This window comes from Phyllopteryx taeniolatus, chromosome 8, assembly GCF_024500385.1.
Source record: "Phyllopteryx taeniolatus isolate TA_2022b chromosome 8, UOR_Ptae_1.2, whole genome shotgun sequence".
In the NCBI taxonomy this organism is placed as follows: Eukaryota; Metazoa; Chordata; class Actinopteri; order Syngnathiformes; family Syngnathidae; genus Phyllopteryx; species Phyllopteryx taeniolatus.
This window is the reverse complement of record NC_084509.1, coordinates 28,490,856-28,510,369: the sequence shown is the minus strand read 5'-3', so window position 1 is coordinate 28,510,369 and position 19,514 is coordinate 28,490,856. Positions and strand designations below refer to the sequence as shown.

The 19,514-nt window shown below is 42.8% G+C and overlaps 1 protein-coding gene across 12 annotated transcripts; it reads right to left on the bottom strand.

The window, feature by feature from the left end:
• Window positions 1-209: 209 nt before the first annotated feature.
• On the bottom strand, window positions 210-19,194 carry LOC133481779 (arfaptin-2-like). 12 transcript variants are annotated; one of them, XM_061780883.1, is made up of 13 exons: window positions 13,070-13,720; window positions 11,345-11,443; window positions 11,128-11,267; window positions 8,881-9,369; window positions 7,431-7,492; window positions 6,554-6,656; window positions 6,014-6,099; window positions 5,818-5,918; window positions 5,668-5,738; window positions 5,316-5,578; window positions 4,569-4,686; window positions 4,339-4,503; window positions 210-3,847 (listed from the first exon to the last, which is right to left on the bottom strand). In XM_061780883.1, exons 4-13 carry the CDS (start codon window positions 9,211-9,213, stop codon window positions 2,711-2,713), a joined length of 2,439 nt encoding a protein of 812 aa, XP_061636867.1. In that variant the 5' UTR covers window positions 9,214-9,369; window positions 11,128-11,267; window positions 11,345-11,443; window positions 13,070-13,720; the 3' UTR covers window positions 210-2,710. The 12 variants fall into 12 exon arrangements, 5 of the variants coding, with proteins under 5 accessions (XP_061636867.1, XP_061636869.1, XP_061636865.1 ...); XM_061780885.1 differs by having other exon boundaries at window positions 11,168-11,267; XR_009789603.1 differs by lacking the exons at window positions 210-3,847; window positions 4,339-4,503; window positions 4,569-4,686; ... (4 more) ...; window positions 6,554-6,656; window positions 7,431-7,492 and adding exons at window positions 14,017-14,191; window positions 14,281-14,438; window positions 15,203-15,424; ... (5 more) ...; window positions 18,852-18,920; window positions 19,070-19,194 and having other exon boundaries at window positions 9,216-9,369; window positions 11,128-11,443; window positions 13,070-13,904.
• Between the last annotated feature and the right edge of the window lie 320 nt (window positions 19,195-19,514).

The following is a 19,514-nucleotide window of genomic DNA, read 5'->3' as shown; positions in this document are numbered from 1 at the left end:
GAGATTTCAGCTTCTATCTTCCGAATCAGTCGTGCTGGCAAATATAACTTCAACTATATTAGCAACGGGAGTGTTTCTTTAATCAATCGGATTTCAAATTGGCCTCAGAGAGCCAGCTAGCTAGCCCAAAATAACGCCAGCATTTTTCTGGCCTAAAAACACATCAGTAGCGGTCTGCACACATGAATACATTCAATAATCAGCATCTCTGGTGAGCAGGATGTATTTAATTATTCTTTTCTGTTTTTGTCACATTATTACATAAACATAGAGTCTGATTTCCTCCGGATGATATACATGGCACCGATGTGTAAAGTTATAACGCCTTTTCGTATGGTATTGATGGTTGCTATAATTGTGAGGTGATAAGTCGAGGGGAATTATGAAGGACCCGATAAACCGAATGCACTGGCCGCCACTTGAGGAAAATGGTTACACAGACACTGACATGACAAAACATGATTTGCCTATTGTTAGAATGTAACATGTTATGGGATGTAACCACCAATTGCGCCACTGGACACTGTTAGACATTTAGACAGTGGCTGGCAAGAGGAGTGGGTGCATGTGAAAAAGTTGACGTCAGCTGACCAGCAGGTGTTTGCTTGTTTTTTTGGGGTTTTTTTTTTGTGGGCCGATAGCACTGCACCGCTCGCCTGAATTGACAGACCGCCTTTGTAACACTGACCCATTTAAGCCCCCCTAAGACCCTCCCAAACCCTCCTGCACAACCCCCCCCCCCCCCCCCCCCCCAAAAAAAACAAAGGCTGGATTGTGTGAAAGCAACAACTCATCTGATGACATCACTAGAGAACAATATGAAGATAGCAAGTGAAACTGGGGAATAACAATGTTGTTAACTGGACACTTTAGGTATAAAAAAAAAAAACGGAAACCACTTAACAAGGGATGTATAAATGTTTTCTGGGGTCCAGCATGCATTCCAATAAATAACATCAATTTAATAATGGCTTTACACTAAGTCCAACTAAATGCATGAAATTGCCTTGTCTTGGGTTCTGAACAATCATGAACACAACTTCCCATAACATGCTGCCATCTACTGGAAACACTCGCAACACCAACCACAGTTCCCAGCTGGGGTTGATGAAAACTTGGGACTTTGACATCTTCAGTTCATCCGAGGCTGGTTTGCGGCAGGAAGCAGCCTAAAGCAGAGAAGCCCAGACTTCCGTGGACGTGGCCACGACTTCGGCTGTTCCCGGCGCAATGCCAAAGACTTCCCAAGCCCTAGTCGCTCCGACGTGTCCCGAGAAACTCGCAGACCTCACCAGGGGAGGCGTCCAGGAGGCACCTGACCCAAGGCCCAAAGCGCCTCATCTGGCTCCTCTCCATCTCACCCTCTCATCTCGAAGGCTGCACTTCCACCTCTGCGGGTCCAACTGCCCACGTGCTTATTTAGTGACACAATCCAGTATGACTGTGTTTACGTTCACGCACACCCAAACCCTACGTAAATAACGCCGTTTACAATAGCCGTCAAATTGTCCTTTTCGTTTCGACTCTCAGTCTAACGTCGGCATCTCCACCACCTCCATCTGCGCCTCCTGCCGTCTCTTCAGTGCCACTGTCTCGAAGCCGTACATCATGTCTTCAACTTTCCCCTTCACCCGAGCAGACTCTTCTATTGCATAACACACCTGACACTTCCCGCCGCCGGCTCCAACCTGCTCGTCAGTCACACCTACTATCTGTTCTGTTGCCCTCATACTTTGCCACGTCCTGTACGTCCGCGTGCAGTACCGCAGTTCCTCTCTCGATAACCTGTCGTCAACTTTCTACAGACCTACAAAGACACAATGCAGCTCCTTCTGACCTACTCTGTACTTCTCCAGGGAATTAATGCATCTGTGGTCCTCCGCCTTGGCATGCAACCATACTTGTTGCTCACAAATATTCATTTCCTGACTCAAGCCTCCGCTTTTTCCCATAACTCCATTGTATGACTCAACAAATTGGTTGTAGCAGGTGTTTTTGTAACGTGTTTGTGTTGTTTGCGCAGCAGTGGGCATGTACACTACATGTCCCTAAAGGTGTTTTTCTGTGACTAAGAGGCGGGATTCTGATCGGAAAATGTATTTGATTCCATGCATTTTTCAATTCATGTTGCCATGACAGATATCCCAACTATGCCACATCGGAGTAAAACAAAATAATACAAATAAAACAAATCTCAGAAACTCATTTCGACCACTTGTATCTATGATCTTGTTTTTTTCGGCCACTACCAACAGCTCGGGACCATAAACGAGAGTGGGAACAAAGATCGAGCGGTAAACACATGGAGCTGCCTTCCGACTGGTCGCCTCAAGCGAGACCCCGAGATCCTCGGACCGCTACCCCCACTTTTTTGCTCACATTTAGTACAAATGTCAATGAATCTTACGAAAACATAATGAAAGTTTTCCCGTGGTGGACACAAACATTGATCAAACTTTGGGAACAGCTAAAACGTTTCACAGTGCAGTTCGTCGGAAAATTGGATTTTAATGTGTCTCCACCTGTTGCCTTTCATACAAAAGAATAGTAGCTAAATAATAATAATAGCTAATAAACAGCCCCAGATTTTACCGTAAGTAAATACATTTGTGAGTAAATTGAGAGAAAATCATCATTATTTCAGCATTTTTGTTTGGTGGTGTGCCGTGAGATATGTGCCCTGACTTAATAAAGGTTGGGAAACACCGGCCTACACGTCGGTACCAACACCTTGCCGGGCGGTTTCCTTGCTTGTCTGCAGTCTACCGATATCGCCGAGGCGCCTCAGAAAGCCAGAAAACAGTCCGAAAGATTCTGACGTGCTCCACGAACTCTTGGGCGGAACAGTTTCACCGTTTCCCTCGTGGCTTTGCTCCTTGTCTTGGCCGAGGGGAGCGATGTTCTCGGTGGATGGAGAGTCTCGCTTTTGAGGTAGGTCGGTAAAGTCAAACACTTGCTTGGACTTGCATGTAGTCTTCTGGGCCGTGTCTCTGGCTGCGGAGATGGGAACCCACACGTCGTCCTCATCGTCAACCTCCTCCTTCTTGACTCTCACGGGTAGCGTGTGTCGGCGAGCAATGTTGCGTTTCGAGGAAGGCGGCGAGCTGAGCAAGAATCTGACCAAATCCTCGTTTGTCGGGTCTCCGGGGTACCGGTCATTCTCCATGTCAAAAGTCCGCCGACGGCTCAGAGTTCTTGTCGTCTTGGGCGATTTGGGGTTTTCAACGGAAAACTCTGCAGAGGAGATGCTGCCCTGGCTGCTCTGGTAGAGCAAAACCTTCTTAGAGGCTTCGCGCAATTTCCGAGCCTCTTCCTCGTTATTGTCCTGGAGATCGTCCTCGTCAATGTCCGTGGCGGCGGAGAACGATCGAGCTGAGGAGGAAATGCTAGGAGGCCTACTGCTTGATTCTTCAACAGCACAAAGGAACATCTCGTCTCCCTTATCCTTTTCGGACAAAACATCAGTCTCGCTGTCCGAGCTATTCGCTTGCTGGTGGGGACGCTCGGTGAGTTCCGCAGCTGAATTCCACTCTTTCTTCGCCGTGACACTCACCTGTATGGGTCCCGCCCGTTTTAGCGCAGGGAAGTTCGCCTGAGACGAAATCTCCGAAAGGCTCCCCGATTGGGGGCTCCCGCTCACGGGGCTGCCGTGAGTGGACGAGGGTCGTCCTGACCGTCTCCTCTGGAGCCGGTTGGTCAGCAAGTTTTGCAGGACGGACTCCAAAGCGATCCCCTCCATTTCTTTGTCTCTGACTGAGCAGGTGGCTGTGGATCTGCGCTTGGCGGCAGTCTGCAGCCGGTTTCGGTGTCGTCGTTTCACCTCTGCCACCTCCCGGGCTGTGTTTTCCTGCGGGGAAAAAGGCAAACGCTAACGAATCAATCAGCAAAAGTCGAATCGAGGCAACTGGACTCTATTTGGTTGTTGAAGAAGACTTGTCCAGTGCTAAATTTTAGATTTGGAAGACAATCTTTGGGGAAGAGATGGCAAAATGTTGTAAGCAGGTGATAAGTGATGGCATAAACCCCCTCCTCTGTTTATACAGTTTGACATCGGTGGCTTATTTACACCGCTTCCAAACCCTCTCTGTGCAGAATTGGGACATTGATGCAAATGAACTGTTGACTGTGTACCGCCGCCTATGGTATGCCATTATTTGTGTGGAGACGAAAATGACAAATTAGAACTGAAGAAGCCTTTTGAAATACAGGTGAAAAGCCTTCAACAGTTAAAGAGAGTCCGGTTGCCTCCATTCACTGACTTGAGAATCTACACGGACATGTTCAGGAATAGAGCGTTAAGTTCAGACTTTTTCCAACACGTCAGAACACGGACTTAACCTGCACGGCTCGCAGAAACCTCTCACGGAAGGAGTCGAAGATAGAGCAACACTCCTCCAGTCTGAACTTGCTGGGGTCCTCGCAGAAGTACTGCGCCACGGAGTCGCTGGCTAACTGAAGCTCCTGGAGATCACGTTCCACCTCGTCCAAGCAGGCCTCAGCATCCTGATCCGAGCACGACACTTAGTAGCCTGATAGCAGTGAATGATTCCAACAGAGGCCTTCCTCACCTTGAGGAAATCCTCCATCTGAACCTTGAGGTCTTCCTGCTTCAAAGTGTTCGCTTTGGCGTCATTCACTTTTTTGACTTGTCGGTCAAACTCTGCTTCAATGTCACTTCGATTGATTCTGAAAACCAAAAGGCGGAAACATACATTCTTAACTGGTAACTTTTTTGGGGTGTTTGGATCAGGTTAATGTACCTTTTCATTGCAGGAGCATGTAACACAATTGCTTATTGCAAAATAAGAGATGACCAAAAACAAGTACAATCATGTTAGGATTTAGACTGAAACCCTACATTGCTCCAAAAATAGAGAATTAAGGACAATGCAATAATTTTACTCGACCATGCTGGACCTCTAAAGTGCTGAAATCTTTAGTAAATGCCAATGTATGTTTTCAAAATGATTAACCTTTTACGCCATGCTGCCCATTAGATGGCGGGGGCAAAAAGGCTTCACAATTTAGTCTCGTCCATGTGCCGAGGATACCGGCTTTCAATTGGGCCTTATCTGGGCAAGTTCCCGAGTAAGAGTTTGCCTAAAATGGCCAACTTCATGTCAAATTTCAGCCACGCGTGCGTCCTTGAGATGTATTCGTGCGTCCTGTTATGATCGCCACCTAATTTCATTTCTTAACTTTTGTGGGGGTTCATGTTCAACTATCCCTAAAATAACATACACAACACTTTTTAAAAAAATAAATAAAATGTGGACATGTTGGCTGGTTCATAAATCATGTAAACATGCATTTACCTTGCAGCATCTTTAATGTGTGCAAGTTGTTTGGGAAAGTTGAGCAGCGCCACATCAGCATTCTGCGCTTGCTGTAGGAAACCACAAAAATCAACATGAAGACCAAACGAAAACAAATGTTTGGTGACTCGATGAAAGCGACGCAATCCACTTGCCATCACAACATAGTGCATTAGATTCATCCCAGGTTTGTTCGCTTTGGTGTCCACCAACTTCAGCAGGGATGCCATCCGGAAAGCGACGGCGCTGCCAGCGTAGCCGCCCTGTCGTCCAAACGAGCCGAGCTCACGCACACAGACAAACGCCGTAGACTGCCAATCGAGTATTCGCGACCACATACACACTCACTCACAGCATTCATGTAATTTCCAGTCTTCAGAACCAGGCGAATGACTGCGTGCAGACTGTCAGAATCCAAAAGCTCTTAGAAAACAAACACAAAGCGGAGTTTGGTAAATTTGCACCAAGTATTAGTTGGGGGGGAAGAAGAAAAATACAATACCATTTCCAGCAGCTTTCAAAGTGCCAATGAAGCCTCTCATTTCAGACATGAAGGGGAAAAACTCCTCCTTGAGGACCAAGCTCCTCAGACGCTCCTCGTACCTGACACACACACACACACACACACACACAATGATTTAATAATAAACCTTCTGGAACCCATAAAAGAACATTTAGAGAAGCAGCAGGGCTCTCACCCGGGGATCTGGACCAACATCCGCATGAACAGGTCTGCATCCGGCAAGGCCGACTGGTTGCCATTAAATTTAAGCAGTTCTTTTACCTGCAAAAACACATTTGGTCAGTCTTGCAGTTCTTAGTTGCGTTCTTGGTTAAATTTGAAGTGTTGACAGTTTGTAACGCATTTGGACAGTCTTGCAGTTCTATATTACATCTAGTAATAACCGATTTATATACTCTTCATAAGAGAAAACACTTTGTAATGTACTTAGATCAGAAAACCTTTAACGCTATTTATAAGCAATAAGCATATCACAAGGGAAATGGTAAGGTGTTTGGTCAATTTTGCGGTTGATTGACTTAAAGCAGTCATTATAAAGCATTAGAAAACAGTAAATCCCATTTCTAAATTATTCATAAAGGAAAAAATGTTGCAATGTACTTTGATCAGAAGAATTTCAATGTGTGTCTGATTATGAATGTTTAACAAGGTCTTTTTGTGATATAATACTGCTGTCAGTTGTGTATGTGTCGACGTGAAAAGGTGTTGCGGGTACCTCGTCGTCATCTGGCAGCAGTTTACACAGCTCCCGAAGTTTCCCGGGACCGAAACCCAGGCCGTTTCCCGCTTTGATTTCTTCAATCATGTCGGTCACGGGCCTGCGGATCGAGGCGCACGGACAGATAGGTGGGGTTTACCACTGATGTTACTCTCATTACCCTGACAATTTGGTTTTATTAAGGTTGGATCGCTTCAAAAGACTCATTGCACCAGCAAGCATCAACAAGTCAGCTTTGAGAAATCACAATCTCATTGGAAACCACAGAAAATACAGCATTGAGTTAAACTAATAAAGTTTTCCTCATCAGCATCTTTTCCCTCTTTTCGTGGACAGAGGTCAGCAGTTTAGAAATGATTATAACAATTCAATTTCATTTATTATTTGGGCTGGCGTTATAGCCTATATGCTTCACCTGCTTCAGTAAACTACAGATTGTTGTACTACTCTCGTACTGCTTCACCAAGCCGACAACATGCACACATCACTCATATCTTTCTATGATTTCAAGTTTTAATCCAATTTACATTATCTATTTCTTCGCAGCACACAATTCCTTTGGACACATGGACAAAAGAAATTGGAAAATAAGCGTGAGTAAACATTTAGAGGCATTGTTAATTTGACCTCGAAAGCCGTCGATGGCAGTGAATGTGTTTTAAACACCTCGATGCCATAGAAACAACAGTGTGCCACCGACTTGTTGTGTTGCGTGAGGTGTAGAATATGCAGTGCATGCTCAATAGCCTTCAGCAACACATTTATCGTCTCAGCTAGACCAGGCCTGCCGGGACACGCGAGCGTGACGAAGTCACGTGTGTTGTATTACAAAGTGCGCTGTTGTTGTGCAAAGTTACCGTTGCGAGCGACTCACCGCCTGAACTGCTTGAGGAAAATGCCGATGTTCATGCTTCTCTTGGCACTGAGGATGGACACCTGAGGAAAGAATAAGAGTTATTTTCACACTGTTGGCTTCAAAGATCAACGTAACTCGGCAGCTTGGTGACGAAGTGCTGCCTCCGTGAGTGAAAATGTATCCGTCCATCAATTTCCTACAGACCCCTCGCATTCACACCAATGGACAATTTAGAGTTTTCAGTTAACCTAACATTGCCATACTGCTCCCTCAAAACAGTCTCAAAATGGGATGAACACGTTTTTAAACTCTTGATCCTTGGAGTATTTGACAAAAACATGTCAGATATGTTATGGGACACCGGGAAAACGTTTTAAATTGTGATGAAATTATTTTTTGGGGGGAAAAAGTGTGCTTGATTTGACTAAAACGCTCTCATACTGTACGACAGCCCCCGGCAACCTTCCTTAAGCAAACACACACACTGTATGATGAGATAACATTCCTGAAACATTAGGCAATACCATGTTTACATTTAGCTTTTTATAGCCTCAGAGCATTTATGGGGGTCTTCCAAGGTGCATTTTGTACTTTGTTTAATTATCTGCTGTTTCGCATTTGGTGTTCTTCTGAGAGTTTGCTGGAAAGATGGTTCAGTGAAGCTTTGATCATTTTTGTCTCAACTTAATTCTTTAATTCTACAATTTGGCCAACAGTGAACCCCCACTCATCATGGGGGATACGTTCCAGACCAAACCTCAACAAGCCAAATAGATTAATTGTATATTATAAGAAAAATAGCTATCGACAGTGCTGTACTGTATTAAAAAAGTACAGTAATAAAATAATAATAAAACAGAATGTATCATATTAAACAGTTTTTCCAACTTTTTTTCACAAAGTAAAGAATTTGTCTTTTTTTTTTGCAACATTTCATGTTTCACTTAACTTTCACTGAGCTTAATCTTCTTTATTATTTTCTTGCCTATTTTGCTCGTATTTTACCATGATTTATTGCTTTAATTCAATGGACCGCTTCATCACAGCACTGACTTTCTTAGGATTCATGGTTAGAAAAAATACATTTTTGGTAACAACACCTGCACAAAAAAACGGAAAATGCAAACACAAAACGCAACTGATAGCTGTATTGTCACTGCGAGGTAACCAACGTGAACTGACGGTGGCCTGATGTTGCGAATTTCGCTGCCGCCATCGAGTGGATTCGTAAATCAAATTTTTGCTCGAAACACAAAGCAAAAAAATAGAAAATAATCAACCGAGCGACAGCTAGCAACTCCAAAAACTCCCAAATTGGGGCACTCGTACAGTAAGTCAATATAGTGCAAAACCCCATAAAAAAAATAAAAAAAATGAAAAAAATAGCTATAAATTGCAGATTTCCACAACATAATGATTTTCAGAAGAGAAAAGTTCCGATGTAGCGAGGCCGCGAACATGCACTCACCAGTTCACCCCCAGAAGTAGCAGACGGCGGGCCGCCCGGGGTGGCGAGCTGCAGCTGGTTCTGCTGTTGGGCCCGCTTGTGACTGAACAGCTCCTCCATGTGCTCCGTGTCCAGCTCGTAGTCGCCGTCCGTGCGATCCTCCGTCCAGATGTTGCGCTTGCCCATCACCGTGTGCTTGGGGATGGTCTCCCAGTTGAAGTTGCGCATCCCGGAGCGCCGACGCTCCAGTCTCGAGCCGCCCGGGCCGGGGGGCGGCGGCGGCGGCAGGGGAGGAGGGGGTGGCAATAAAGGCGGTGGGGGTGGTGGTGGCGGCGGAGGATCACCGGGTTCCATCTGGATGGAGAGTTTTCGGCGACGTCAAGGTACAGTCATGCTCTCAGCTGCGCATGCTGACTGGAAAGAAGCCTGGCAGCAACAGCATGGTGGGTTTTTTTTTTCATTGGGTGTAACAGGAGTGTTCCAAATGGCAGTTTGCGTGACGCATTCATACTGGGGGGGGGGGGTCGGGGGAAGAAAAAAAAGGGAGTGGGGACATTACAACAGTGTTAGTGGAGGAAAGACACACCATAATGCTGTATAATTTATGTGAATGGCTACTAAATTAATTTGGTAATAACTCATTTAACTAGCACTACATAATAAAGGTACTTAAAAGTTTTTAACTATTTGTAACTCATTCATAAAACGTTTTAAGTCATAAGCCACATTGTAGTTATACTTTTTCTGAGAGGGCAGTCATGATGATAAAACAACATAAATGTAGAAGTACCTCATTATATTATAGACAATAACATGATGGGTAACCGGATTTTGAAATCAGACGTCAAGTTTGTTCAGCTATTGCACATTTTAAAAGATCTCATTTTTAAAATTGGAGAAAATTAGCCACAGACATTTTGTTGTCATTTTTAGTGCTGAGTGCAATAATGGACCGCCCCCGAAACATTGAATTGCAACGAAACCTCAATTTAGACCAGTATTCATCTGAAAGATATGCCATTTCTGCAATTAACTTTAAAAAAAAAAAAAAAAAAAATGTCATTAGACCAGTCTACGTCATAGTTCTCAGCGGCTCAATTTGCAATGCTGGTACAGATTTGAGCAAGAAATGCAGACAAATGTGATTTGCTTAAATGGGCCACATAGAATGACGTGGCGGGCCAGGTCTGGCCCTCGGACCCTGCGTTTTACACCTGTGATCTAAAAGGGTTAATCCACAAGTGTTTGATGCCACCACAGAAGTGTGTACCAGTGATGGCGAAGGGAGAACCACAGAAAACCCCAAAATCTCCCTCAAATGTCACGGAAAAAATGGCGTCACGCCATATATGTCCGCAGCTCAGCAAATCTTGCCAAACTTCAGCTCGGTGAGCGGGTCACTACATAGAACCACAACTTCACGTGAAATGGGAAATCGCTACATCATCTAGCCATTGAAATAGTTTCGCTGTAACGCGCGAGAAATGTTACGTATTCAGCATTATGAGCATTTCTCATAGCAACATATGTATGTAGATTCACTCTTTGGCACTATTAATCCCAACAGCATTCAGTGTCAACAAACTAACCTATTCCCAATTTATGCAAGGTACCTTTGTGTGTGCATCTTTTCAATTCAATGATGTAGGATTACTACACAGAGGTCTCAGAGAAGTCGGGATCAATAGTCCACTCTTTAACCTTTAAACTGCTACTGTATTTACAATAAATTGTTTTGCTCAAAATACTTTGTCACTGTACTTCAAAAGATTCGTCAGGTATCTGCACGTTACCTTTTAAGCAAAGCAATGGAAATATGTTATTTCGATCGCATAAAAGGTTGAGACAAAGCCAGCTCGTTCTTAACGTAATGTGATTTTCTTCTCAGTCCGAGCACTATTACAGTAAGTTCCAAAAATATATTTGTACGTTTTTTTTCTTTTTTTTTTCCCCCTCTCTTCATTGGAACAAGTTACCAAACTGGGTATTGTATATAATTGACAGTAGTAAACAGAATTTTGACTTTTGTACACTTCAGTCTGCACTTCTTTCATTGTATTTATCACAGGAGTTGAATCCATACTTCTACTCTGGCAGCTGTGCTTCTACTTAAGTACAGAGTATGAGTGCTTTTGCCAGTTCTCTCAACAGTATGTGGGTGTTACGCATGCTCTCTTCTTTGAGATGTTCACTCAAAGATAACATCAGTAAAGTAACATGGAGCAATAACGTGACGAAATCCAATAAAAGGCCACGGAAGTGACTCACCAAGCTGTTTGATCAATCGAGTTGTAAAACGACGAGTCACCTTTGCTTGTTCTCCTTGAAAATGTCCCGTGTCCTATGTTTGCAATTCCAGACTGGCTCCTCTCATGTTGAAACTTGAACAGCGTCGCACCTCCTCTTTCCTAAGTGGAAAGAGGGACACGCCCATGGAGAGAAGGCAGCGGTGGGAGTGTGCGCTCACCTTCCCAGGAAGGAGTACCTCTGGGATCACCTCTGGACCTCCCCGACTTGTTAAGCCTGTGGTTGGACTGTGAGCGCTCGGGTGGATTTATGGACTCGAGCAATGTGATGAGTTGCACTTAAAAGATAGAGGAAAGGACATTGATTTGTTTTAAAGGCACAGACACACACTCATGTAATCATTAGTGTCTTTCATCTACGAATGAATGTTTAGAGAAGGGAGATAATGCAGAAGGGACCTTGGTGTCACCCATCATTTCACTCCTGAGGACACTTTGGCCTAAGTCCACTTCAATGCAAACGACTTGCTTACTTACAATCACTTCACGAGGGACAAGTTCAAGATTTTCCATTCATTTAAAGATCGACTGAAAGCTAATTTGTCCTGATCATTGGCAATCCAGTTGATGTGATTTGAACATTTAAATTCGGATAAACGCATACAAGAAGTCAGTCATGTTTACTGTCGTTTAAACATTGAAGTAGTGTGAACACAACTAGAACTGTTGGTACGTTAACAACAGCGTAATTATCAGTCAAACCGAAAAATTACGTCATAGCAATCCGCATAAACGCGTGCTGTGATCAGTACAGAGATGACAGCACAATAATCGGATTGGACGTTTTTCCACTGCTTTCACTGTGGGAAATCAGTTTTCCAACATTAATTGAGCCAAAACAATTATTTCATATAAAAAAAAAAAAAAACATTCTCACACACACACACACACACAACCAAATAAAAATATCACAAGTATATACACTGTATACTAACTACTATTTACTCATAAATGTCTATTTTGTTGCATGACTGGCAACAGGTGGTTAAATTGTGCCTTTCCCCAATCGAGTGGAAGAACATTTCATTGTTCTGCCTGTCACTACAGTATGCGTCGCTGGCATAGATAGGTGAACAAAATAAATGATTTATAGTAAATAATCATTTACACACCAATTAAGTGAAACTGTACAATGTTGCAACGTAATTAAACGTGTCTATGATGTGCGAGAAATTGCACACAAAAAAAAACCCACAGTAATGAATGTATGAATGAGCGTCCTGAGCTAAGGCACAGCAACATGGTAAGCTAGCATGAAGGTGAAGGTAGAGAAAATGGCTTTTAGGAGGTCAATAAAATGGCTACTGCAAAGAACATCAACAAAAGAAACTCTCTTAGAAAGTCAACTATACAGCATACAAGTGTAGTGTAAAAGTGATTTTACCTGTGTACATAATAAACGGACATCTACTTCATATTAAAGGTGACGTGATACTTGCCAGTGAAGTTTCCCCCCCCCCCCACACACGCACGTTTGCTTCTAACTGCTCATTTGAATGGAACAAAAACATCCAGCAGACTTTTATTTGCGAGTGCACCACAATCAGGACAAAGATGTGAAAATAAAACACTCTTATAGATTGATAAATAGGAGGAAACACAGCAAAATCAAAATCAAATAAAAAAGATGGACTCTTTTGAAAACAGAAATACTGACCAATGAATACTTTCATTTCAATCGTACCATTTGATGATTTGGCCGTTAAATTCATTGTCAACAGCCTGTAAACAGTACCCAAAGCAACAGTTGAGATGAATTCAAGATTGCACACTCAGCAAGAGAGATTGACTATGATACACACAATATATACGTATTCGTCTCATCATGTAAAATGACAACTGAGGCAGCTATACCACAAAACAAGCAAATTAAAGCAAGAGTTATTGCATGTATACATTTCTACCTGTGCAGCTCTTCAGGGCGTGACGTTAAGACGCTTGTGACCTTGCAGAGTTGAGTCATTCAGAGTTCTGTGATTTCAGGTGACTCATCAAACGTCGTCGCCGTGCTCTGCCCACACGCAAAGGTGAAAACTCAAATGTCTCGCAATTTAGTGTCGTTCATCTGTCAAGTAGACCTGGTTCAAATTCGGTCACAATCACGCAAAATCTCTACAAGTTTGTTTTGGAAGGAAGCGCCTCTTCTCACTTCAAAATGGCAGACTTCGCAGGGTTCTTGAGATGAAATGAAAATTTTGTTGGGCCTGAGAATCGTGACGACGACGAAGCGAAGCACTTTCAAGAAGGCCTTTGCGCTGCCTTTGCTCGAGCCCTAATCGTGTGCAATCGGTAACATAAAACATGACACAGTTCGCTGACAAACTCGTGTACTGTACTATAAAATATCAAAAGATAACAAAAAGACAAAATAAGGTACCCAACAGCCATCTCTACTATAAAGGTTTATACTTTACATATACATGGAAATGAATGGACTATCAAAGGATACTATGTGGCTTAGCTAAAAAAAGATATAAATAAAACTTGAAACACATGAGAATTTAAAAAAAAAAAAAAAAAGAGAGGCAAACTTTTCCCATTTCAATATTCTCTACTTATCCCGCCATAAACATGTACTTCCTGTCACTGTTCCTCCAGCCAGGACGGCTTGTCGGCGCCGGGCGGCTTTAACTTGACGTTGAACTGCACCAGAGTTTGTTCCAGCTGCTGCTGGTTGCCGGCGAAGTATGCCGAGATGGCGTTGTGGAAGAGGAGCAGCTGCTTGTGCATCACCTTCACCTGCAAAAACACCACATGCCATCAAAAACGCCAAAGACACATGTACCTTGACTTAAGAGCGCCCCAACTTACGAGTATTTTGAGTTGCCATAGAAAATATAACCCAGCAAACCTTGTTCTCCTCTAAAAACTTGAGCTTGATGGTGACGTCGCTGCGCAGCCGCTCGTATTTGTCCCTGTGCACTTGGTAGTCGTGCTGGGCCATGTCGATGCGGACCATGGCGGCGCTGTCCCTCGGGCCCAAACTCAGCTCTTCCAAGTCGGACCGGTAGGCGTCAAACTCCAACCTGAGCGCGCACGCGGAGCAACAGAAACAAAATAGAGGACTGTCACATTGCAGGGAACCACTCAAGAGGATGTGCCCAATTTGCGTTACCTTGCGTTTTCGTAGTGCTTGATGGTCATCAGAGTGTCCTCCATGGTTTTGTTGACCAGAGTGTCGATACTGGACACAAAGAAGTTGACGGCGCCCAGCAGGGACTCACCGTTCTTGCACAATAGCTTTTGGGTTTCCGCGTTATACCCGAACTCGTCCTGAAGAGTGGGGGGTGGGGGGGGCGAACACAAATCCCTGACCGTTATATAGAGGAGTGATTCGCAACCACTGTCCTGTGAGAGGTCATGCATGATATGCTGTGGAAAATAATCTGATTTCACTTAACTGGCCTGAAAATTATTTATTTATAACAAATAATGTCTGTTCATCTATCTAGCATCTTTTTTTTTTTTTTTTTTTTTTAAAAGCCCTTACCAATTTGAATTTAAGAAAAAAAACAAAATTAATAAATAAATAAACATTTATGTAATATAAGGCTCTAAAATCATTAAAAATAAGGGCCGCCCTCGAAATGCGGGACTGTGGGCGTGTCCACTGAAGGCAATGGAGAAAGCCCTTCACCTGTCGATGAAATACATCAGCAATTTGATTGGAGCTAAATCAGCGCTAGTCCCGCCCCGTGCCCGCCCACTGAGTTGGATAGCTTCGAATGACAGATACACATTTCATGCGCACAGCACGGGGACCCAGGACTGCCAAAATTAAATAAATAGTTCAATAAATAAATATTTAAATAATTCAATAGACCTTGAAATATTTTTTTAAAAAATGGAAATATTGAAATAAAAAAAAAAAAAAGGAAATATCTAAATAAAAACTGAAATAAATAAATATTGAAATAATTACATATTTCATGACATATTTTTTTAAATAGTGTATTTATTTAACTGTGGCACTCTTGGTCCTCCATGTTAGTGTGTTTGTGTACCAAAGACACAGAAAGTGGCACACTGTACGCCACCTGCAGCTCCGGTGACTTCTGGCTGAGGTCAGTGAACGTATCCCCGAGAGCCTGCTGCGTCTGCACCATACTCTGGAAGTGGCTGGTGAGCGCCGTGGCGAGTCTGAGGATGTTCTCGTACTTGCTCTTGGTGTCTCGCAGCACGTCAATCTGAGCCTCCAGCTCCAAGTCGACCGTCCGCGAGCCTCGGCCAAAACGCTCTGAGAACATCTGCTTGGTGCACTGAGGGAGACATTGAACTAAGTGAGTAGTTATCGTTGAAAAATCCTACTAAAGCCCCTTATGTTGAGGGTCAAATTTGCCTGTCAAAAAAATAATAATAATTGAAAATGTTAAGTATTAAATGTTATGTAAAATTGATCCAAGACTAAAAAAATGTAAGTTTGTTGTTGGTTTCTAATAAATTCGATAAGTACTGTACTGTACATTGCGGTAATTTCTCAGTATCATATCATAAACTTAACAGCATTATTGTCTGTACTGCTATTAAAGATTGTACATATTGTTTTACCTTGAGTAATACAATACTGGTCTTACCTTATATGTGTTTATGCCCCATTTCTTCACACTATCCAGCTTCTCCACTGCCACGCCGCGGGACACTTCTTCCATCGCGTTGTTGGTGTTATGGTTCGTGGAAGCTGAAAAAATCAAAAGTGCCGCCAACATAAAAGCGCTGACTCGTGTTATTCCTGATGGACACATGAGTCAAGGCAACGAATGAGCGAGGAGAAGGTGATGAACTTGAGCGATGATACCTGAGAGCTGCTGGCTGCTCGGCAAGCTAGCGGCCCTGGATTTCATGCGGATGTCTGGGATGGGCACGGGGTGACAAAACATGGGTGAGAAAAGCTTTGGATAACAGAAAGTCAAATGCGTCTCTCTGGTATTAGCGATTTAAGACATGGCCAGCATGCGAGGTTTTTTTTTTCTCCTCATGCACTCAAGAAACATGGAAAAATTGAGTTAATGAGATGAAATGCAAACAGCGACAACAACACCCACATCCAGTCTTACAGATACAATACAATATTACAAATAAGCGCTTGTGTTTGGTTAGTGCGTCCTTTAACCCTCCTGCTGTGTTTCTTTGTTGTACCACAGATGATCATGGGTCCATGAATAAATATATATATATATTTTTTTTTTGTATTTTTTTTTTTTTTAAATACAGTGAACTTCTGCATATTTGCATGAATTTGTTCATGCCAAAGTCATGTCCAAAAACATGACTTTGGCGCCATCAGATGGCATCTTGGTGTCAAAGAACTGTTGAAGTAAGTCTAGCTTTAGTTAGACAAATGTAGTACTTTGATGCCATCATCTGGCACCCATAGGTAATTGCAGTACAGTGTAACCCTTTTTACGGGGGTGCATCAATTACTCGCAGATTTTTGCTATTCACAGCAGATCTCGGTCCCTATCGCGCGCTTTACACCGCAACACCATTGCTCAGTATTCTGTTCATATTTTGTGCAACAATTATTTTTTTTTTTTTTGAATGTGCACATGGATCGGCGGCTTAGTGATGAAGTGCCGCCTCCACAAGAGAAAATACAATTGAATCTTTACGAGCGTTAGTTTTTTTCGAGGGGCATATGGTTAAACTTGCCGGTGGTGGCTTTGTGCAGGCGGCATTCATTTACAGACTGGACACCGACATCGAGAACATCCAGAGGTCTTCAATAACTTTGAATAATTTTTAGATAGTTGCTAGAGGTCTCGGAAAAGACATTAAATGTAACACAACATGAGGGTTAAGGCGCATACATTTCCGCTAAACTGGCAGTTGTAGGCATGCGAGCGAGGCTGCATACAAGTCCTTTTGTCCAAGGAGGAAACGTTTTTTTTGTTTTTTTAAATACACAAAAAAAAAAGGGCCCAAAAGATGAAGACATAAGGGGTTAAACTTGAGAAACATCTTCAGAATGCACAGGCACCTGGTGCAGGCGCGGGGGCACGTCCTCTGTCCAAATACTCGGGGTTGAAACGTATGGCAGGCCCTATAATATAAAGCAGCAGCCTGGAGGTCAGCAGATGTACGGCGATGGTAAATCTGTCATCATAAAGCCTCCATTTGTTCTGGCCCCCTCTTTCTGTGACTGAAGGCTTTTTAAAAACGCATCAAGTTCAGCGCCCATGCAGTTGCGGGCAGTACCTTTGATGGTGCTGGTTGGAATGATGCCCCCCGCCGGGCCGCCATAACCTCCCGACACGATGCTGGTTTCGTTGAGGTTGGGCCCCGACACCATCACCTGTTGCAAATCCTGAGCGGCAAACAACAAAATTATGTTTATGCGCACCTCACTTCAAATATAATCCCTCTTTTTTTTCTCTTCACTACCTTTACTATGATTATGTATGAGGGCAGCTGTAAAACTGAAGTTAACGGTGGAGTTTAAAGAGAAAGTGAAGCTCTTCACTTTTCCCTCGCTATGTTGCGGTTCATCTATTGCGCATTCAGTGCATTGTGGATTTTTTTTTTCATATGGCTCATAAATTGTAATTATCGGGATTTTGAGCGCATGTAATTTTTTGGGTAGATAAAATAATTGCTTCTCAGCATAACGTATTACAACTAAAACAAAACAAAAAGAGGAGAACATTTTATTATAGCACAGGGCGTAGTTTATATAGTGGTAAATCATGACGTCCTTGTGGGCCCCGCCATATTGATATAAACCCCATAAAATCCAAAATATTGGGGATTTCGGTCTGATATTTTCAGATGGGGAAGGGGGCATATTTACAAATGTCCCCATAAATTTAGGTGAGGATTGGTAGCATTTTTTGTGACATTAGACAACGTTGGGATTTTAATTTTTTTTTTTACATTAAGCGTGAACTGTCCTGACACGGGATAAGAAAAAAAACGAATTAACATGCGCACTACTTCGCGGATTTCACCTATTGCAGTGGTCGTTACGAAAATGCCTGGTATCACCGTGTGTCATGGTTAACATGGCATCTGTAAAGCTCAAGATGACAGCCATCAGAAAATCTGCGTAAATGTTGATCATTCTTTTCCAAAGTCAAAGCAGATGTGTGCAAATGTAATTTTCATTTATTTTTGAATAAACAAAGATGAAATAGTCTGCTTCATGGAAGACGACACAAATAGAAGAATATTTCATACCGCGAGGCTGAAATTCCAAGCGTTTGGACAACTTTAAGTTCAACAAAGGTCTCTTAACGATTAATCGATGATTAAAATAGTTGTCGATTCATTCGGTAATCGTTTAGCTGTCGATTAAATGGCAGTTGAATGCAGGTCACAGATCAAATTAACCTCGTATGTCAAGGTACCACTGCAGGATGACACCACTGTGTGCTGCTGAACAAACAAACATTCCTTCAAACACTTCCTGCCAACAATTGACCTGCTCCAGACTGTCATCCTCTGGCTGTGCCCCAGTGTCTCCATTGCTGTTAATGGGAATCTCCACGGTGGCAGCTTTGCTCATGATAGCCTCTGCCATGACGAAATGTCTGGGGGTTAAAAAAATAAAAATAAATAAATAAATAAAATAAACATATATATATATATATTCAACATATATATATATATATATAAATATATATATATAAATATATATATATATATATATATAGTGAGTGTAGTGCAAAAATAAAACAACAGTTTGCTTACATCTGAACGCTAACAGCAGCTGATGTGGCTTCTGGCTAGTAAGTGACAGCTAGCCTCGCTCTCAGCTTGCTAGTGCAAAAAAAAAAAAAAAAAAAAAGTCAAACAAGCAGCGCGAACGAATGGAATAAAACGTAACACAACCGTAGATAAAAGGCGCCCATTAGTCTAATAAAACAATGTCACACCCATGGCTACTGTTTAGACGAGCTGCCTCGTACCATGCAACTCATCCAGAAAATCCCTGCATCCAGACCAGAGCAGCGGCTTTAGCGTCACTTCGCAATAAAGGTTATATTTTCCAAACTGATGCAATACGTGTTTTATCGTTTTTAATTGGAATACAACTTGCGAAACGTGACAATTTCGAACTACTGCACTCATTTTAGAGTGTTGCCAGGGGTCTGGACGCGAATATCAAGAGGCAATACCTTTATTTTGAAACAGCTCCAATCGTCAAGCCTTTTCCGCCCTTCGATTCGGTTGGCCACGTCGTGCTGTGGTGACGTCACGTCGTCTCCAAACTGCAGTGCCTCTTTTTTTGCTGAAGGGGTCAGTGTTTCCTCATTATGGGTGGCACCAATGGCCCTACAGCATGGCAACATTATTTTTTTCATTTTTCTTTTTTAACAAAATACTCGACGAATATAAAATGTGAAATTATAA

Excerpts from the sequence above, each read along its gene's own strand:
- LOC133481779 (XM_061780881.1), bottom strand. The coding sequence starts at position 9,213 with ATGGAACCCGGTGATCCTCCGCCGCCACCACCACCCCCACCGCCTTTA. Across the intron at positions 6,100-6,553 it reads TGCTGCCAGATGACGACGAG|GTAAAAGAACTGCTTAAATT; the intron begins GTACCCGCAACA and ends GTGTTTTTGCAG. Across the intron at positions 5,579-5,667 it reads CTGGAAATTACATGAATGCT|GGCGGCTACGCTGGCAGCGC; the intron begins GTGAGTGAGTGT and ends TTTGGACGACAG.